Here is a 20686-nt window from a genome sequence, read left to right as displayed (position 1 = left end):
AGGATGAGTTAGCTACCAGAGACTTGCCTTCTAAGTTGGATGAGCTAATTTCTCTTTGCACAAAGGTTGATCTACGTTTCAGAGAGAGAGCAACCGAGCGAGGAAGATCGTCTGCTCCAAAATCTTCTGCTCCTCCTCTTCGTCAACCGTCTCCATCCAAGGATGAGCCCATGCAAATTGGCCGTTCCCGTCTATCTCCCGCTGAGCACCGAAGACGTCTCTCTGAGTTTCTCTGTCTCTATTGTGCAGCTCCGTCTCACATTATCAATGCCTGTCCCAAACGTCCGGGAAACTCCAAATCCTAGCTCGCCAAGGAGAGGGCCGGCTAGGAGTAATGATCTCCTCTCCATCTCCTCATGATTGTAATCTCCCAGTCTCGCTCCAAATTGCTCAACGTTACAGGAACGTCATTGCCCTCCTTGATTCCGGAGCAGCTGGGAATTTCATAACCGAAGCTTATGTTAAACGGTGGTCCCTACCCACCGAGAGACTTCCTTCGTCCATCTCCTTAACTGCAGTAGATGGCAGCAAGATTTTTGACGCAGTTATTTCTCTAAGGACTCTACCAGTTCGTCTGAGAGTGGGAGTTCTTCATGCAGAATTTATTTCCTTCCTAGTGATTCCAAGAGCCACACATCCAGTGGTTTTGGGCCTTCCATGGCTCCGTCTCCACAATCCGTCGATTGACTGGACGACTACGCAAATACTAGCATGGGGTCCCTCCTGTGCTAAGACTTGTTTATCCAAAGTGCTTCCTGTTTGTTCTTCTTTCCCCAGGTCGTCTGATGTTCCACCTCCTCCATATCAAGACTACACGGACGTGTTCAGTAAGGCTTCTGCTGATATCCTTCCTCCTCATAGAGAATGGGACTGCCCAATTGATCTCATTCCAGGGAAGGTTCCACCTCGAGGCCGAACTTACCCGTTGTCTCTGCCTGAGACGCACTCCATGGAGGAGTACATCAAAGAGAACCTGGTGAAAGGTTTTATCCGACCTTCTTCTTCTCCAGCTGGCGCAGGCTTCTTCTTCGTTAAGAAGAAGGATGGTGGTCTGCGACCGTGCATCGATTACAGAGGTCTGAACGACATTACCGTCAAGAACCGGTATCCTTTACCTTTGATTACAGAGCTCTTCGATAGAGTCAGCGGAGCAACCATCTTTACAAAGTTGGATTTGAGGGGTGCCTACAATCTCATCCGGATCCGTGAGGGCGATGAGTGGAAGACCGCTTTTAACACCCGTGATGGACATTATGAGTACCTCGTCATGCCCTTCGGATTGAGCAACGCTCCAGCTGTCTTCCAACATTTCGTGAATGAGATCTTCAGGGACATTTTATACCGCCATGTCGTGGTTTATCTAGATGATATCCTCATCTTTGCCAATAATCTGGAGGAACATCGTTTCTGGGTAAAGGAGGTTCTGTCCCGTCTCCGTGTCAATCATCTCTATTGCAAATTGGAGAAATGTGTCTTTGAAGTTAAATCCATTCCGTTCCTAGGTTACATCGTGTCCGGTTCCGGACTAGAGATGGATCCTGAGAAACTACAAGCAATCCAGAATTGGCCGATACCCTTAACCCTCAAAGGGGTCCAGAGGTTCATAGGGTTCGCCAATTATTACAGAAAGTTCATACGAGACTTTTCCACCATTGTGGCGCCTATCACTGCATTAACCAAGAAGGGTGCTAACCCGTCCAAGTGGTCTGAAGAAGCTACGCAAGCTTTTCATCTTCTAAAACAACGTTTCATTTCTGCACCAGTTCTGAAAGAGCCCGACACCGACTCTCCTTTCATCTTAGAGGTGGATGCCTCCTCCATTGGAGTAGGAGCGGTGTTATCCCAGAGGGCTAAAGATGGCCATCTACATCCTTGCAGTTTCTTCTCCCGGAAGTTCTCCCCAGCTGAGCGCAACTATGCCATTGGCGACCAGGAGTTGCTAGCCATCAAGCTCGCTCTAGAGGAGTGGAGATATCTGTTGGAGGGAGCTTCTCATTCAATCACGATACTTACCGACCACAAGAATCTTTTATACCTGAAAGGCGCACAATGTCTTAACCCTCGTCAGGCCAGATGGGCACTTTTCTTTTCCAGGTTCGACTTTAAACTCCAGTTCTGTCCGGGCTCTCAGAATCGCAAGGCCGATGCCCTTTCCCGCTCTTGGGAGCAATAAAACGAGTCAGAGTCTTCAGACAAGCATCCTATTATAAATCCGTTGGCATTCTCCACGGTAGGGATGGACTCTACGCCCCCACCAGGGAAAAGTTTTGTGAAGCCGGTGTTGAGGAAGAAGCTCATGCATTGGGCCCATGCTTCCCGTTTTGCCGGACATACAGGCATTCAGAAAACCCTCGAGTTTATCTCTAGGTCCTACTGGTGGCCAACTCTGAAGAAGGACGTCAAGGAGTTTATTGCCTCTTGCCCAAAGTGTGCCCAACACAAAGTCCCCCGCCAGTCACCTGCGGGGCAACTGGTTCCATTATCTGTTCCCAGTCGACCGTGGACCCATTTGTCGATGGACTTTGTTACAGATCTGCCTATATGCAACAAGTTTAATACCATCTGGGTGGTAGTTGACCGGTTCACCAAGATGGCACATTTCATACCCCTCACCGGTCTTCCGTCAGCTTCCAAGTTGGCTCAAGTGTTTATCCAAGAGATCTTCTGACTTCACGGTCTTCCTGAAGAGATCATCTCCGATCGTGGAGTACAATTTGTAGCCAAATTTTGGCGAAGTTTGTGTCAAGCCCTCCAAGTCAAGTTAAAGTTTTCTACAGCCTACCATCCTCAGACCAATGGTCAAACCGAGAGGGTGAATCAGGACTTGGAGGCCTTCCTACGCATTTATGTGTCTTCCTCCCAAGATGACTGGGTTCAACTCCTTCCTTGGGCCGAGTTTAGCCACAACAATCAATACCATTCCTCATCCTCCTCAACACCATTCTTCATCAACTATGGATTTCACCCTAAGGTTCCAGAATTCCAACCGCTTTCAGCAACTTCTGTTCCAGCAGTGGATGTCACCTTGCGTCAGTTTTCAAACAACTGGAAGAATGTCCGCGCAGCCCTGCTTAAAGCCTCATTTAGGTACAAGAAGTTTGCCGATAGGAAGCGTAGAGCGGTTCCTGCTCTCAAGGTGGGTGATCGAGTATGGTTGTCCACGAAGAATTTGAGGTTGAGAGTTCCCAGCATGAAATTTGCTCCTCGTTACATTGGTCCTTTTAAAATTGAACAAGTCATCAATCCTGTTGCTTACAGACTCCAGTTACCTCCCTTCTTGAAAATACCCAGGACATTCCATGTTTCCCTGTTGAAACCGCTGATCCTGAATCGGTTTCATTCTGCACTTCCTCCAACTCCTAAAGTTCAGACTCAACGGGGAATCGAGTATGAGGTGGCCAAGATTCTGGACTCACGTTTCCGTTACGGTCAGTTGCAGTATCTTATTGACTGGAAGGGCTATGGTCCTGAAGAACGCTCTTGGACCAATGCGTCTGATGTCCATGCTCCTGCCTTGGTCCGGAATTTCCACTCAAAGTTTCCTCTAAAGCCTAAGAAGCGTCCTGGGGCCACTCCTAAAGGGGGGGGGGGTGCTGTCACGATCCGGGTATCTGGATCGTGACAGCACCCCCCCCCCTTTAGGAGTGGCCCCAGGACGCTTCTTAGGCTTTAGAGGAAACTTTGAGTGGAAATTCCGGACCAAGGCAGGAGCATGGACATCAGACGCATTGGTCCAAGAGCGTTCTTCAGGACTATAGCCCTTCCAGTCAATAAGATACTGCAAATGACCGTAACGGAAACGTGAGTCCAGAATCTTGGCCACCTCATACTCGATTCCCCATTGAGTCTGAACTTTAGGAGTTGGAGGAAGTGCAGAATGAAACAGATTCAGGATCAGCGGTTTCAACAGGGAAACATGGAATGTCCTGGGTATTTTCAAGAAGCCTAAGAAGCGTCCTGGGGCCACTCCTAAAGGGGGGGGGGGTGCTGTCACGATCCGGGTATCTGGACGCCATTACCTGCCTTTCAGATGTCTCCTGAGGCTCGCTCAGCGTTCCAAGGCCGGATCTCATCTGTGTCCACATACTGCACATTCCTCCTGTCATGCTGAGATGCTGTCACAGCGGCGCCATGTTTGAATCCTGCATGGCGTCTCCCGTTCTCCGCGGCCTCCGCCGCCACTCCTGTGTTATAGGTGCAGGTTGTCAGTGTGGTGTTCCATGCCTGCCGCGGCCTCCGTTGTCATTCACGAGTATCAGCATACATTTCTCAGTCTGGCGTCTCCTGTCCTCTGCGGCCGGCGCCGCCATTGCAGTTATGTTTCCACATGGTTTCCTAAACGAGTTTTCCCTCCAAGTTCTAACATGGGCGCAGCCATGTTGGATTCAATCACATGCTTCAGTTCCTCCAATCCACTGCCTGGAAATCTGCATAATTGCCCAGCCAATACCTGCATTGCTGCAGGTATAAGTATCCTGTGCCTGGGTCAGCAAATGGTCAGTGCTTTGTTTGTCATACCTTGTTCCAGTCTCTCTCCTGTGGTTGTGTTTCCAGGTTCCAGCTCCTGTCTCCAGCATCCACTAAAGAGACCCGCACCTGCCTACCATCCTGCGGTGCAGCCTGACTCTGCAGTCCTCCGTGGCTGATCCAGTTTCCAGCTTCCAGCTATTTCATCTGCTTCCAGCAGTATCCACTACCACCGGTAATCATCCTTCAACTCCTCTATTTCCACGTTCTCTAGCATCTTACTACATTCACTCCGTGTTTCATCACCTGGCTGGTTCCACCCAGCATTCATTCAGTGACTTTATCATCTGGCTGATTCCATTCCGCATCCACTCCATGTCTTACCACCTGGCTGGTTCCATCCAGCAATTACAACAGCTGATTCAAGTTACCAGCTTTATCTGTTCCATCTACTGGCATGTTCCTTGGATATCTTCACTACTACAGCCAGGCCTGGTAAGGTTATTCCATCTAAGGACTTTAACAACTGTTCTTAACCTACCAGTGTCCTGTGTAACCATTTCATGGTCAGAGTGCTCCAGGAATCATATTATTTATCATTGCCATTATTTACCTTGAATGCTGTTTGTTTACACAGAGTCTGTTAATAAACTTTTATTTTGACTTTTACCTGGTTGTCATGGTCACACCTTCGGGTTTCCTTTTAACACTTACATGTCCAGGGGTCTGATTAAACCTCCCCGGTTTAAGTTAGAAACATAGAAACATAGAATTTGTCGGCAGATAAGAACCACTTGGCCCATCTAGTCTGCCCCTTTTTTTTTTTTTATATATTATTTTTATCTCTAACCTTATTTGATCCTTATTTCTTTGTAAGGATATCCTTATATCTATCCCATGCATGTTTAAATTGCTCTACTGTCTTAGCCTCTACCACCTCTGATGGGAGGCTATTCCACTTGTCCACTACCCTTTCTGTGAAATAATTTTTCCGCAAATTTCCCCTGAACCTCTCAGCCCCTACAACTGAGGCTTTCTCCTGTCAGCCAAAACCCTCAGTTGTGACACAGCGTTCCTTCTAAATTGTGCAATCTGGTAAAAATAGCTTTCATTCAGTTTAGACACTAATGATTGATGAACAGTATGGATAGGGGTTTAGCATACAACGGCATATAGACATAATGCCAAGGATTTCCAAACCATCTTATTATCCAGTGGAAGGGATGTTATTTATTTATTCTTTGGAGACAAAAAAAGAGACAGAATGGCTTAGTGGTTAATGTCTGACTATGTAATAATGACATTGAGAGAATTGCTGGTGACCCTGGCTCAAAAATCAGTCAGTGGTTATATCATTTTTCAAATTTACTATGCTGACTTCTTAATAAATGTGGCCCCAGTTCCTGCAAATCTTCAAGTCCCTGGACCTCAAACTTTACTGGGGAAGCGAACGGTTCAGCGATGCTGGTCTACTAAGAGGGTATGTAGAGGAGGGGGGTTTTACATGCCCCAGGTGAGGGAAGGTGGGAGCCAGCCATGCTGATTTCATTAGTGGTACAGGTCATACCTCACCGCACGTCCCTGGTACAGGTTGAGTATCCCATAGCCAAATATTCTGAAATACAGCATTTTTTGAGTGAGAGTGAGATAGTGAAACCTTTGTTTTCTGATGGTTCAATGTACACACACTTTTTTTAATGCACAAAGTTATTAAAAATACTGACTAAAATTATCTTCAGGCTGTGTGTATAAGGTGTATATGTAACATAAATGCATTCTGTGCTTAGACTTAGGTCCCATCACCATAATATCTCATTATGGGATGCAATTATTCCAAAATACGGAATAATCCGATATCCAAAATACCTCTGGTCCCAAGCATTTTGGATAAGGGAGACTCAACCTGTAGTTCGTTTCTTCCTACTCTGAACCATCTGCCTGTGCTGCAGTTGCCCAGATGCTACCTCCACTCCATGCCTAGGACCCTGAATCTCTGCCCCTCCAATCACTTGTCTATGGGCCTAAGTCAGTATGGAAAGCTGCTGCTGCTGCATTCGCATGCTGATGCCCTGTGAAGTGTGCAAACACGCAGAAGCCACAGTGCGTGTGCGCACACTGGGGGTCATTCCGAGTTGTTCGCTCGGTAAATTTCTTCGCATCGCAGCGATTTTCCGCTTAGTGCGCATGCGCAATGTCCGCACTGCAACTGCGCCAAGTAAATTTGCTATGCAGTTAGGAATTTTACTCACGGTTTTTTCTTCGTTCTGGTGATCGTAATGTGATTGACAGGAAGTGGGTGTTTCTGGGCGGAAACTGGCCGTTTTATGGGTGTGTGTGTAAAAACGCTACCGTTTCTGGGAAAAACGCGGGAGTGGCTGGAGAAACGGAGGAGTGTCTGGGCGAACGCTGGGTGTGTTTGTGACGTCAAACCAGGAACGACAAGCACTGAACTGATCGCAGATGCCGAGTAAGTCTCGAGTTACTCAGAAACTGCACAGAGATGTATTATCGCAATATTGCGAATCTTTCGTTCGCAATTTTAAGAAGCTAAGATTCACTCCCAGTAGGCGGCGGCTTAGCGTGTGCAAAGCTGCTAAAAGCAGCTTGCGAGCGAACAACTCGGAATGACCCCCACTATGAGATGCGACGTTGATGTGACATACAATCTGCCCTGTAAGGCTAGGTTAGCATATGGAAAGTCAGCGTTTTTTTCTATTTAACCAAAAATGATAGGTTAACAAGTTGCTCGACTTTTGAACTAAGCATTTTTACAACGCATGGGAAAAATACAACTTCTTTGAATGCTGTGTGGTGAGAAAGATATATTAAGTGATGGTGCTTGATCGACCAATTAGAAACAGGCTTCTTCTGACTATGTATGAAAAAAACATTTATTGTAGAAACACATACAATATAAAATTACTAATATCAATAATAAATTCCCAATAATGCTGCCAATAATGGATAATACGTTAGTAATAAATTTACAAATGCACCGACCTATATAAATACAACGGGGGGTATGCAATTAGCTCCGTTTTTTTTCGCCTAGGTGAAAAAACTGAGCTTTTCGTCATTTTTAGGGCAAATGCATTAGCAGGGCTGGTTTTCTGCCTAGGCGAAACAATTGGTAGGAGCGAAAAACATGTGGATCGGCGGATCCAAGTGTTTTTGCACCTGCGCCAGTGAAAACACAGACTGTTTTTGCCGATTTTGAGGTATTTTTCGCCAATGCCTTTTCATTTAAAACAAAAAGGTATGGGTGAAAATGCCTTAAAAATGGGCGAAAACGGTCTGCAATTGAATACCCATGGAGTCGATTTCAACAGCTCTGAAAAGATCAGAGCTCATTGTATACCCCCCCCCCCCCCCAGTATATCCTAATGGATGTATGGCTTATGTACTCATAATGAACACTGCTCACCAGAAGATAACCAGTCAGATCTCCATAGATATTCTCCACAGAACAGTATGTTGGATCAACGGTAATAAGAAGTAAAAAAATTAAATCACAGCAATTCATAGGATTAATTTGTATGGTTCTCCACTAGAATATTCCCCAGTGGGCAGACTCTGATGCTGGGCTATACTCAAATTAAAAGTATAATACGGCTGCTCATAAAACAATTGTAGTGGACAAATAATGTGCAGCATTGATAGCTCCGGACTGGGTCTTCCTGTGCACTTCAGCCGTGGAAGTGGTGGAGCAGCCGTGGACAGCTGATGACAGCCGTGTGAATGGAAAGCCCGATTGTAAGTTCTGTGTGTGGTGAAGACCTCACCTACGGTAACAGCAACACACTCTCCACTGGTGCTTTTCCACAGTGAGGGGAGAGCCACTATACCGCTGTAAGTGTGAGTGATGGCAAGTCCACAGCTAGGCAAACAGGATATGCTGGTGAGCATATAGTCAGAAAAAGCCTGTTTCAAATTGGTCTATCAAGCACCATCACTTAATATATCTTTCTCACCACTGCAGCACGATTTTCTTTCTTTCTTTATAGTAATTATTATGTATTGCCAGGTGGCTACTGGCATTGAAGCAGCAGCATATGTTGATAATTATTTAATATATTGACTGATCATTGTACACAGTTACATAATATACTAAAAGTAATTATATAGCCACTGGTTGTCCAGTGCTGTGTGACAGAAAACTATATCTGCGAGAGGATTGAAACTAACAAACCCGCTTTGGGATAGTGCAAAGTCCCCCACTCCCTTTAACTCACGCAGTGTGGTTTATTTTTTACACATTCAGTCTCATTATTTAATAGCCACATCTCATACTTGCATACTTACACATGGGCCCTCATTCCGAGTTGTTCGCTCGGTAAATTTTTTCGCATCGCAGCGATTTTCCGCTTAGTGCGCATGCGCAATGTCCACAGTGCGACTGCGCCAAGTAAATTTGCTTTGCAGTTAGGAATTTTACTCACGGTTTTTTCTTCGTTCTGGTGATCGTAATGTGATTGACAGGAAGTGGGTGTTTCTGGGCGGAAACTGGCCGTTTTATGGGTGTGTGCGAAAAAACGCTACCGTTTCTGGGAAAAACGCGGGAGTGGCTGGAGAAACGGAGGAGTGTCTGGGCGAACGCTGGGTGTGTTTGTGACGTCAAACCAGGAACGACAAGCACTGAACTGCTCGCAGATGCCGAGTAAGTTTGAAGCTACCCAGAAACTGCTAAGAGGTGTGTAATCGCAATTTTGAGAATCTTTCGTTCGCAATTTTAAGAAGCTAAGATTCACTCCCAGTAGGCGGCGGCTTAGCGTGTGTAAAGCTGCTAAAAGCAGCTTGCGAGCGAACAACTCGGAATGAGGGCCATTGTTCATACTCCACACCAGGAGGGGTAAAACACATTTTTGAGGATCTACTGTAGGTAGACTAGAGGAATGGTCAAGAGTGTGGCAATTACAGTTTAATGCCAAAAAATGCAAAATCATGCACTTGGGTCTCAAAAATCCAAAGGCTAAATTTAGTATTAATGGCACTATACTGGAAACTACTAAGGAGGAAAGGGATCTAGGTGTCATTATTTCAGGTGACTTAAAGGCAGGTAAGCAATGTAACAAAGCAATGAAAAAGGCTAGTCAGATGGGGTGTTGTATGTCTGACCAGCGGTCAGGAGACTGCCGGTCAGCATACCGACGCCGGGATCCCGGCAGCATACCGACGTCGGGATCCCGGCGGGGAGGGGCGAGTGCAGCAAGCAAGCCCCTTGCTGGCTCGGTGGTGACCTGCGGTCGCCACGGGTTCAATTCCCACTCTATGGGTGTCGTGGACACCAACGAGTGGAAATAGTCCCTATTGGGCGGCATGCCGACCATCGGGATAGTGAGGGGGCGGGATGTCGGTGGAGGTCATGTGACCGTCGGTCTCCTGACCGCCGGTCACATGAATACCACCCGTCAGATGCTTGGCTTTATTGGGAGAGGAATCTGTATCAGAAATAAATAAATAATAATGCCACTGTATAGGTCTGGTACAGCCTCATTTAGAATACTGTGTCCAGTTCTGGAGGCCATACTATATCTTCACAAGGATATTAATACATTAGACCAGGCATTACCAACCGCGGTCCTCAAGGCACACCAACAGTGCAGGTTTTAGTGATATCCAGGCTTCAGCACTGATGGTTAAATCAAAAGAACTGAGGTACTAATTAAGACACCTGCGTTCAAGCATGGATATCAATAAAACCAGGACTGTTAGTGTGCCTTGAGGACCGTGGTTGGGAAACACTGCATTAGAGACTGTACAAAGAAGGACAACTAAAATGGTGCATGGCCTACATCACAAAACATACCCAGAAAGACTAAGAAATCTCAATATGTATAGTTTGGAGCAGAGAAGGGAAAGTGGGTTCATGATAGAAACTTTCAAATATATCAAGGGTTTTAACAAAGTCCCCCTTTCCCTTCTCTAACACCCCAGTGTCACTCTAACCAGCCCTCTTCTGTGTCTCCAGCTCCAGTCAGCCCCTTTCTGTCTCTCCAGACCAAGCCAGCTCCCTTCTGTCTCTCCAGCTCCAACCCTCATATCTTTCCACATTCAGCTCACAGACACATACCTTCTTCTGGCTGACGCTGCTCCTCTTTGAACTGTGGCTCTTGTGTCAGCAGTTCGGTATGCTGTGGCATGGTGTGATGTTATGATGTTACACCTGCCATGTTGAAAAAAACAACCCTTTTTTGTTCTAGCCACTTGCCAGCAACAGCGTCTCCCCGGTCCCACAGATAGAAACATAGAACTTGACAGCAGATTAGAACCAATTGGTCTATCTAGTCTGCCCATTTTTACCATCTGTAACCATTACCTGTGCTTCTGCAGGGTGCTGGTAGTGGTTATATATGTATTATAGATGGATTTATCTGTGCCTCCCTGATAGCTGGCACGAGGAGGCTAATGCATCCATTGATTGTGGGAGTTTCGCCACTGCTACTGTACTTCTCTTGAAACATCAGCTTATTTTGACTCCTCAACCATCAGCTGAATTCAGTCTAGGGGAGTAGTTGTGTCAAAACTTGGAGACACAAAAATTAGTGAAGAGAGATAAAGTACTGTACCAACCAATCACTGTTTTACAGGCTGTTTTTGAGAAATTACAGTTGGTCGGTATTTTATCTATCTCCATTTTTTCACTCTTAAAGCTTTGATACATCTCCACCTGGATGCCTATAGAATCTTCTGTAACTGTTCTATCTTGGTTCCAATCACATGTCCAATCTGCAATTATAGTGTCTCTTTGGTAATAGTCTCTTCAGCTGTTAAGACAGGATGTAGTTAAAATACTGGCTTTCAGGATCCTGGCAATCAGGAGATTGAGGCCAGAATCCCGACAGACGGTTAAATACTGGCAGATGGGATCATGACCACTGCAGGGTACTCCCCCTCGGTTGGTGGGACCACACCACAAACCAAGTGGGAATATAACCTGTGGTGAGCGAAGCAAGACACCGGGACAGAAGTGTTGCGAGCACAGCAAGCCCGTGAGGAGACTTGGTTCCTTACTGACGGGATTCCGACAGCCAGGATGTTGCTGTCGGTATACTGACATCTACCGGTAAAACATATGTATTCCATTAAGACTTGTTTGTACATCAGTGATCAGTGTCACCATTTCCTATGGTATTTTGTCCTTTGGTTCCCTTATCAAGTGTTTTTTGTTTAGCTCCCTACCTCTATGCTGATAGTGCTCAGCTGTTTCTGTGTATCAATAATTACACGTATTACACAAGTTCACTCTGTAATTACCAACTGCTTATGAAGAATACTAATGTGAAGATTAGCATCCCTCATAAGGGATTACCACCATAAAATAATTTCAATTAATTGGCTTGTTTGTTTCCTCCTGCCAGGTATAAAATTATTACAGTAGTCCACCTGGGACAAAATATCTTCATACACAAAGTTGATATACTCAGTCAGATTTGGAAGTTCGCACATTCTTGCTGTGCTCTGATATTGAATGTGATATTGAATGTTTTGTTAAATTGCGGTATAAACTTCTTCTTTTTTAGCACTGCTTTAAGGGGGTCATTCGACCCATTCGCACGCAGCGTTTTTTCGCTGCGGTGCAAACGGGTGCGGAATGCGCATGCGCGGCAGCCGCTGTGCGCGTGCGCGATGTTGCCCGGCGACAGAGGTCGTTGAGTTACATCGTGTCTAAAGAAGAAAGCGGTCGCAGGACGGACCACAAAGAAGATTGACAGGACGGAGGCGTGGCTGGGCGGATCCGGACTGTTTGGAGCCATTTTCGGGGAGTGGTGAGTATAACACAGGCGTGTCCAGCAGAACGGAGGGCGGAGGAGTGACGACAAAGCCGGGCCCATCATCGCTGGATCCATCGCACAAGGTAAGTATGTCCAGGGCTAGTCTAGTTTTGCTTGAACTTTTTTTAGCTTAGCAGGGCTGCACAAGCGATTGCAGCACTGCTAAGCTAAAATACACTCCCCCATAGGCGTGGACTATTGATCGTAGCAGCAGCAGCAGCAGCAGCAGCAGCAAAAAGTTGCTGGCTGCGATCAACTCGGAATGACCACCTAAGTGATGATACGAAATGACACTTATACTAACAGGATAAATGTATTAATAATTTAATACTAAATATGTACCTTCATCCTTTCAATCTTATGAACATTGTGGAACACAACAAATTGTGTACTGTATATAATTGTAAAGCGCAACGGCACTTACCTTAAGATATGGCTTGCTTCCAGTTTTGTCACTAGAGTCAGCTTTTGACAAGAATATTTTCCTGCTAACCGGATCTGGAATTGCGCTAGTTATGTGAAGTGTATCAGCTGGGGGCAGCTCACATTCGTGTATGCTGGAGCGCGACATCTCAGAAATCTCAGAGTATTTTTCCTCAGGACTGGAGCCATCATCGCTGTTCTTGGCATTGCAAAGTATAAGAGACTTGGATATAGAACGAAAGTTTTTGACTTTCTTCATCTTTTTCCCACTACTGTTCTGTCTGTCCATCCTAAGGGAGGACATAAAGATGCTGGCTCTCTCGTGACCATATTTGTTGGGCATCTCAGGAGACTTTTCTATTTCACCAACAGTGTAACATTATTGCTGGAAGTACAAAGGAAATTATTATAGTGTAATATTTCGAAGACAAGAACTCATGATTTTATTTCATAATACAGTTGTACCATTCATAACTCATGCTCACTCGTCATCAGGAATCACAGCATTGTTCCAATCTTGCTACTTACTGTTGTACTTTTAAACTGTATTTCAGTTATATTTCTATTTTCCAAAATCCTTTGCTGGAAGAACATCTGCAACAAGCCTGTGAGTCAGTGACGTAGCTTAACAGCTCTGGGCCTCATTGCAAAATATGAATAGGGCCTTTCTTACATCTCAAGCCTGTTGTATTAACTTGTTTTACATCCACAAGGTGAACAGGTGGAATCAACCACTTATAGGTGGGAATTCAAATGTTTGAAAAGTCGGTTGGGTGTCTGTTTGTTCCTGTTTATTTAGATTTGAAAAAACAGACACCCAACTGACTTTTCAAGCAATTGAATACCCCCCATAGACTGTTTGCATGCAATAAACATGCTACAGGTAGAGGTTAGATGTAAATGAGCTGTTAGGGGGTGATGTGTGGACACACATTCCACGATATTCGTCTGAGGACATAAATGCCAGTAACAATAGGAGGAAAAGCCTTAGTTTTCCTTACCAATGCTATGGAGTGTGAGGAATAGCTAGCGATGTTCCTGGCCAAGCAGCTAATTCAATTGCTCTATTATATTTCACTAGCTTTTCTACCCATTCTTCACAGGGAGTTTCTGATTTTCTTGGTTGTAAATATAAATTAGTATTAAAAATTTGGTAAATCTATAGAGATGTAAATTTGAGATGTCTTAATGTAAGTAAATATTAATCCATGGTTCTTGGCGTTACTCGAGGAGCACCCATAGCAGATATGGTAAAAAGTGACTGGACCATTTTTGAAGTTTATTTAATTCTACACACTGGAGGTGTCCATTTGAGCATTATCGTTCACGCAACGCAAGCCATGCATCGGTGATGATCATTATGTCAACCCCCTGTTCATCCCCTTAGGGGAGGTTTATTATAATTCTAATTATGTAGCTTTCTTATTTCCCACCTGAAGAATACCTATGTTAAATTTACATATTACATATCAGGAAGTACTAGAATTAATGATGAGTCAGTCAGTCAGTGAGTGAGCGATACAGTAAAAAGTGACAGGACCATTTTTGTAGTTTATGAAATTCTACACACTGGATGTGCAATCCAAATTTTCATCCGATTCCCCTTTGGGTGTTATCGTTCACGCAACACAAGCGGGAAGTAAGAGAATGAGTGATGAGTCAGTGAGTGAGTGAGTGAGTGGGGGCTTATGCATTTATATATATATATATATATATATATATATATGAGAGAGAGAGAGAGAGAGAGAGAGAGAGAGAGAGAGAGATTGTCTTTAAGTTGCAGGTAGCCGCAAGGTTTTGGCAATCTAGCTGCTATATTTATAGCTCTACTTTTTTAAAACTGAAAACCAACCTAGTTCACCTTCTGAAAAATTGTAGCTTCAAGCATAGCAGTTAAATTGACAAAATATCGTGGTTGCATGCAAACCCTCAGGCTATTACACATACCCCCCAGAGTTATATGCACATTTGTGCATTGCAGTCGTAAGAGATAACTGTTCAGTCTACTCACATTAATTATAACTCCGTGACCTTTAAACATTGTGAAGGTTTAGTGTTGACACTTAATATTACAAAGAATATTTCAGTCTTTCTGAACAGTCTTTGCAATAACCCAGAAATGCTGCAATATACACATTTACAAACTGACACATTTCTTGGCATAAAACAACTTTTATTTCTTTTTTCTACAGAACTTGGACACAGAAAACATACTTACTGAATGTGTCCCTAATTCATGTTGACTTTTCCTGTTAATGAATCAAGCAGAGTTTATTACTTCTTAGTCTGTTCTGTATACAGTTCATGTTCAGTTGCTTATACAATAATTACTGTATATGTGTCTTGTGGTTATACGTGCTGACTTTCCAGTTGTTTATATTTTGGGATCGCTCTTACCTTCATGAATCAGTGCTAAATAATGACAGAATGAGAACATAGAATGTGTCACTGGTTTCATAATATGTTACAGCTTTACTGTCCTGCACAACATAATCATGTTAGGCTCTGCACTACACTTTAGTATACTTGAATGACATAGTTTTGACAGTAGCAACCTAAAATTAAAAGCTTAATTAAGATGAGATTTATCAAAGTTTGGTGGAGCCAATCGGCTCCTTTAATTTTTCAAACACAGCCTGTAATATGGAAGTTAGTTGGTTGGTACTTTATCTCTCTCCAGGATTTGATACTGTATCCAGTCTTCAGGTCGACTTCACGTAGGTCGGAAGTCATTAGGTCGACCACTATTGGTCGACGTGCATTAGGTCAACATGGTCTTTAGGTCGACATTGGCAAAGGTCAACACATGAAAAGGTTGACATGAGTTTTCCAATTGAAAAAAAAAAACTTTTTTCTTACTTTACTATCCATGTGGAGTATGATTGGGAATAGTAACCTGCATGGCAAGCGAGCTATACGAGGGGACACGGTGCACTAACTCGGGTTCCTGGTCACTTTACGAAGAAAACAACACAAATAAAAAGTCATGTGGACCTTTTACCATGTCGACCTTTTCTGTGTCGACCTCATAATTTTCAACAACTATCTATGTCACTGCAACCACTGCTCTCACCAATTTCTACATTCACCTCTCCTGAGACTGCTGTATCACACCTTAACCAAACTCTAGAAACAGCACTTGATGAAGTGGCTCCAGCTACCCATCACACTCCACGTAAACTTAGATGTCAACCGTGGCAGTCTAAATACACAAGACACCTACAAAAACTCTCACGTAAAGTAGAACACCAGTGGCATAAATCTCGTAGATCAAGTGAATTTCTCACATATAAGATCGTGTACCACTCTTATCGTAATGCTCGGGACACTGCCAAGCAAACATATTTATGTAGGTTGCTCCCAGCGCTTACTTTTAAACAAAAAACAAATGTACAAGTAATGATTTAAAAGATATATAATATTTGTTTATTGGTATAAGGAATCGTATTTGTATATAACTGAGATATGCAAATAACTGTAGAAAATAAATATAGGATATTTATATGTGATGTATAAAATTATAGAGGTAAAGGAAAAAATAATTTAAAAGATATCCACTGCTCAAAAAAATAAAGGGAACACTAAAATAACACATCCTAGATCTGAATGAATTAAATATTCTTATTAAATACTTTGTTCTTTACATAGTTGAATGTGCTGACAACAAAATTACACAAAAATTATCAATGGAAATCAAATTTATTAACCCATGGAGGTCTGGATTTGGAGTCACACTCAAAATTAAAGTGGAAAAACACACTACAGGCTGATCCAACTTTGATGTAATGTCCTTAAAACAAGTCAAAATGAGGCTCAGTAGTGTGTGTGGCCTCCACGTGCCTGTATGACCTCCCTATAACGCCTGGGCATGCTCCTGATGAGGTGGCAGATGGTCTCCTGAGGGATCTCCTCCTAGACCTGGACTAAAGCATCCGCCAACTCCTGGACAGTCTGTGGTGCAACGTGGCGTTGGTGGATGGAGCGAGACATGATGTGCTCAGTTGGATTCAGGTCTGGGGAACGGGCGGGCCAGTCCATAGCATCAATGCCTTCGTCTTGCAGGAACTGCTGACACACTCCAGCCACATGAGGTCTTGCATTGTCTTGCATTAGGAGGAACCCAGGGCCAACCGCACCAGCATATGGTCTCACACGGGGTCTGAGGATCTCATCTCAGTACCTAATGGCAGTCAGGCTACCTCTGGTGAGCACATGGAGGGCTGTGCGGCACCCCAAAGAAATGCCACCCCACACCATTACTGACCCACTGCCAAACCGGTCATGCTGGAGGATGTTGCAGGCAGCAGAACGTTCTCCTTGGCGTCTCCAGACTCTGTCACGTCTGTCACATGTGCTCAGTGAGAACCTGCTTTCATCTGTGAAGAGCACAGGGCGCCAGTGGCGAAATTGCCAATCTTGGTGTTCTCTGGCAAATGCCAAACGTCCTGTACGGTGTTGGGCTGTAAGCACAACTCCCACCTGTGGACGTCGGGCCCTCATACCACCCTCATGGAGTCTGTTTCTGATCATTTGAGTGGACACATGCACATTTGTGGCTTGCTGGAGGTCATTTTGCAGGGCTCTGGCAGTGCTCCTCCTGTTCCTCCTTGCACAAAGGCGGAGGTAGCGGTCCTACTGCTGGGTTGTTGCCCTCCTACGGCCTCCTCCACATTTCCTGATGTACTGGCCTGTCTCCTGGTAGCGCCTCCATGCTCTGGACACTACGGTGACAGACACAGCAAACCTTCTTGCCACAGCTCGCATTGATGTGCCATCCTGGATGAGCTGCACTACCTGAGCCACTTGTGTGGGTTGTAGACTCCGTCTCATGCTACCACTAGAGTGAAAGCACTGCCAGCTTTCAAAAGTGACCAAAACATCAGCCAGAAAGCATAGGAGCTGAGAAGTGGTCTGTGGTCACCACCTGCAGAACAACTCCTTTATTGGGGGTGTCTTGCTAATTACCTATAATTTCCACCTGTTGTCTATTCCATTTGCACAACAGCATGTGAAATTGATTGTCAATCAGTGTTGCTTCCTAAGTGGACAGTTGACTTGGAGTTACATTGTGTTGTTTAAGTGTTTCCTTTATTTTTTTGAGCAGTGTATATATGTTCCTAATACCGGTATACATACATTAAAACAAAGACAAGACTAAACAACATATAAGTAAAGATAGGTGTAATAAAGTCCCGTGGAATTTAGTAGAAACGCTTATGCGATTTACTCTACTAAAAAGTACATCAAAATTGCTTGAAGGTTACGGCAGTAGCAGTTGATAAGGATGGTTTCCAATCTGTGGCTCGGCAATCGATGCATTTCGCTTGTACCAAGCCTGCTCTATACAGGCGAAATGCGTTGATTGCCGAGCCACGGATTGGGACACACGCTTTCAAACGCTGGCCACCATCGCCGAGTTCTTCTGTCTGCTGGGAGACACCCGCTTCTAACTACCAGCACGAGATATTACCAGCGGTTAGAGACACCACCAGTAGGACCCGCAAAATAGCGGTGAGTGCTTTTTGGAAACCATCCTTATCAACTGCTACTACCTTAACATTGTCATATCCCTTGGCTGGAGAAACTTTGAATCCAGAATTTGACACAAGTAACAAGCATGATATTCCTGTTACATGGTATCAAACAGAAGTGAAACCTTCAAGCAATTTTTGATGCACTTTTTAGTAGAGTAAATCGCATAAGCGTTTCTACTAAATTCCACAGGACTTTATTACACCTATCTTTACTTATATGTTGTTTAGTCTTGTCTTTGTTTTAATGTATGTATACCGGTATTAGGAACATATATATATATCTTTTAAATTGTTTTTTTTTCTACCTCTTTAATTTTATACATCACATATAAATATCCTATATTTATTTTCCACAGTTATTTGCGTATCTCAGTTATATACAAATACGATTCCTTATACCAATAAATAAATATTATATATCTTTTAAATCATTACTTGTACATTTGTTTTTTGTTTAAAAGTAAGCGCTGGGAGCAACCTACATATATATACTTTAACAGGATTAGTGGAATCCCTTATTCTCCATAGCTGCTATTTTAAACATAATGTGTTAGCGCAGCCCTCGCAATATATTTTTTGTAAGCAAACATATTTCCAGTCTCTCATCTCTGCTCAAGCCTCTAACCCCAAGCAACTTTTTAATACATTTAAATCACTTCTTGTCCCTCCCTCACCCAACCCACCAGCCACTGTCAGTGCGCAAGATCTTGCTTCCTATTTCAAGGACAAGATTGATAAGATCCAATATGAAATGATTTGCTCTTCCACAGCCAGTGACCTGCTCAATTCCCTTCCTGAACCATCTAACACCTTCTCTTCATTTGATCCTACAAATGAAGATGCAGTATCTGCATTCTTTTCATCTACCTACTCTACTACCTCTCCCCTTGACTCTATACCTTCACAAATTAGTAAAGCTCTGTCTGCTGTGCTCATCCCAACCTTAAATAAAATCTGTAATCTCTCTCTGTCTACTGGTATCTTTCCTTCTCTATACAAGCATGCAGTGATTACTCCCATTCTGAAAAAACAAAACTCTGACCCTAACACTCTCTCAAACTACCGTCCCATCTCTCAGCTCCCATGCCCCTCCAAGCTACTTGAGAGACTTGCCTACACTCGCCTCACACTTTCTTAACTCACACAGTCTACTGGACCCACTTCAGTCAGGATTTCGTGCCCAACACTCCACAGAGACAGCATTGACTAAGGTAGTGAATTATTTGGTCACTGCTAAATCTAAAGGCTATTACTCACTACTTATTCTCCTTGATCTCTCTGCTGCTTTTGACACTGTTGACCACTCTCTTCTCATACAAACACTACAATCCCTAGGTCTTCGGAACACAGCCCTTTCTTGGTTCTCCTCCTACTTACTGTATCTAATCGCTCCTTCAGTGTTCGTTTCTCTGATTCCACCTCCTCTTCACTACCTCCCTCAGTTGGAGTACCGCAAGGCTCAGTCTTAGGTCCTCTGCTTTTCTCTATCTATACCACATCTCTGGCAAACTAATCAACTCTTTCAGATTTCAAGACCATCTGTATGCAGATGATACTCAAATCTACCTCTCCTCCCCAGATTTGTCACCATCTGTATTGGGCCGTGTCACTGAATGCCTTTCTGCCATTTCATTTTGGATGACATCTTGCCACCTCAAACTTAATATTTCCAAAACAGAATTAGTTATATTTCCACCGGCCAATAGTAGTTACAAACCTGATATCTCTATCACTGTTGATAACTCAGCAATCATCCCTACCCCACAAGCTCACTGCCTAGGTGTCATTCTTCTCCACTGGCTCACTTCATCACTTTTATCACTGCTTAGTACATCTCCCCCCTAACACTGTAAATGGATATTTGTTAGATAATGGACCCAAAATCCTCTGCATACTTTTATAATGCTTAATTATCCACCACATCACACATCATTTTAAATATTCATTCGTGATTGCTTTCCATAACAATAAATTACATGCCACCCAGCCCCTTATAAATGAATATAACCCACAAGCCTCATACTTCAAGAACTTTGTTGAAAGCAGCTATCTTATTTCCCAAGTTGAGCTGAATGTACAGCAAGCTCTACAAACCATTCTCATTTTAATAAATGCCCCATTGATCTTGGAAGAGGCAGGTATGTGCCTTCAGACCTGGGTTATCACTACTAACTGTTCCAAAATCTGTTTTTATTATTATTATTCTTTGCAATAATAAGCAAAACATAAACTAAAAATACAATAACATGAAGAGCAGGCCTGGCCAACCTGTGGCTCTCCAGATGTTGTGAAACTACACATACCAGCATGCCCTGCCACAGTTTTATCATTCACTAACAGCAAAACTGTGGCAAAGCATGATGGGACTTGTAGTTTTACAACAGCTGGAGAGCCACAGGTCGGCCAGGCCTGATGTAGAGTATAATTATCCTTGAACACTGAAGTATAATCCGGTTACTCACATGGATGTAGCAAAATATAGAGAAAAGG

The 20686-nt window shown here is 43.8% G+C and overlaps 1 protein-coding gene across 4 annotated transcripts in view; it reads right to left on the bottom strand.

Annotated features, from left to right (window-relative positions):
• The window catches only part of IL16 (interleukin 16), a 208729-nt gene that overhangs the window by 154827 nt on the left and 33216 nt on the right, over positions 1-20686 (bottom strand). Inside the window, exons 3-5 of one of the 4 annotated variants that reach the window (XM_063925927.1) lie at positions 15060-15074; positions 14881-14911; positions 12664-13047 (exon numbers count right to left, since the gene is read on the bottom strand). In XM_063925927.1, the coding sequence (XP_063781997.1) occupies positions 12664-13005 (342 nt within the window). In that variant the 5' untranslated portion in view covers positions 13006-13047; positions 14881-14911; positions 15060-15074. Of the gene's footprint in view, positions 1-12663; positions 13048-14880; positions 15075-20686 lie in introns of all 4 variants that reach the window. The other 3 variants (XM_063925929.1, XM_063925930.1, XM_063925928.1) reach the window with 3 other exon arrangements.

This window comes from Pseudophryne corroboree, chromosome 6, assembly GCF_028390025.1.
Source record: "Pseudophryne corroboree isolate aPseCor3 chromosome 6, aPseCor3.hap2, whole genome shotgun sequence".
Classification (NCBI taxonomy): domain Eukaryota; kingdom Metazoa; phylum Chordata; class Amphibia; order Anura; family Myobatrachidae; genus Pseudophryne; species Pseudophryne corroboree.
Note: the sequence above shows the minus strand (reverse complement) of the source record. Positions and strands in the feature narration are given on the sequence as shown.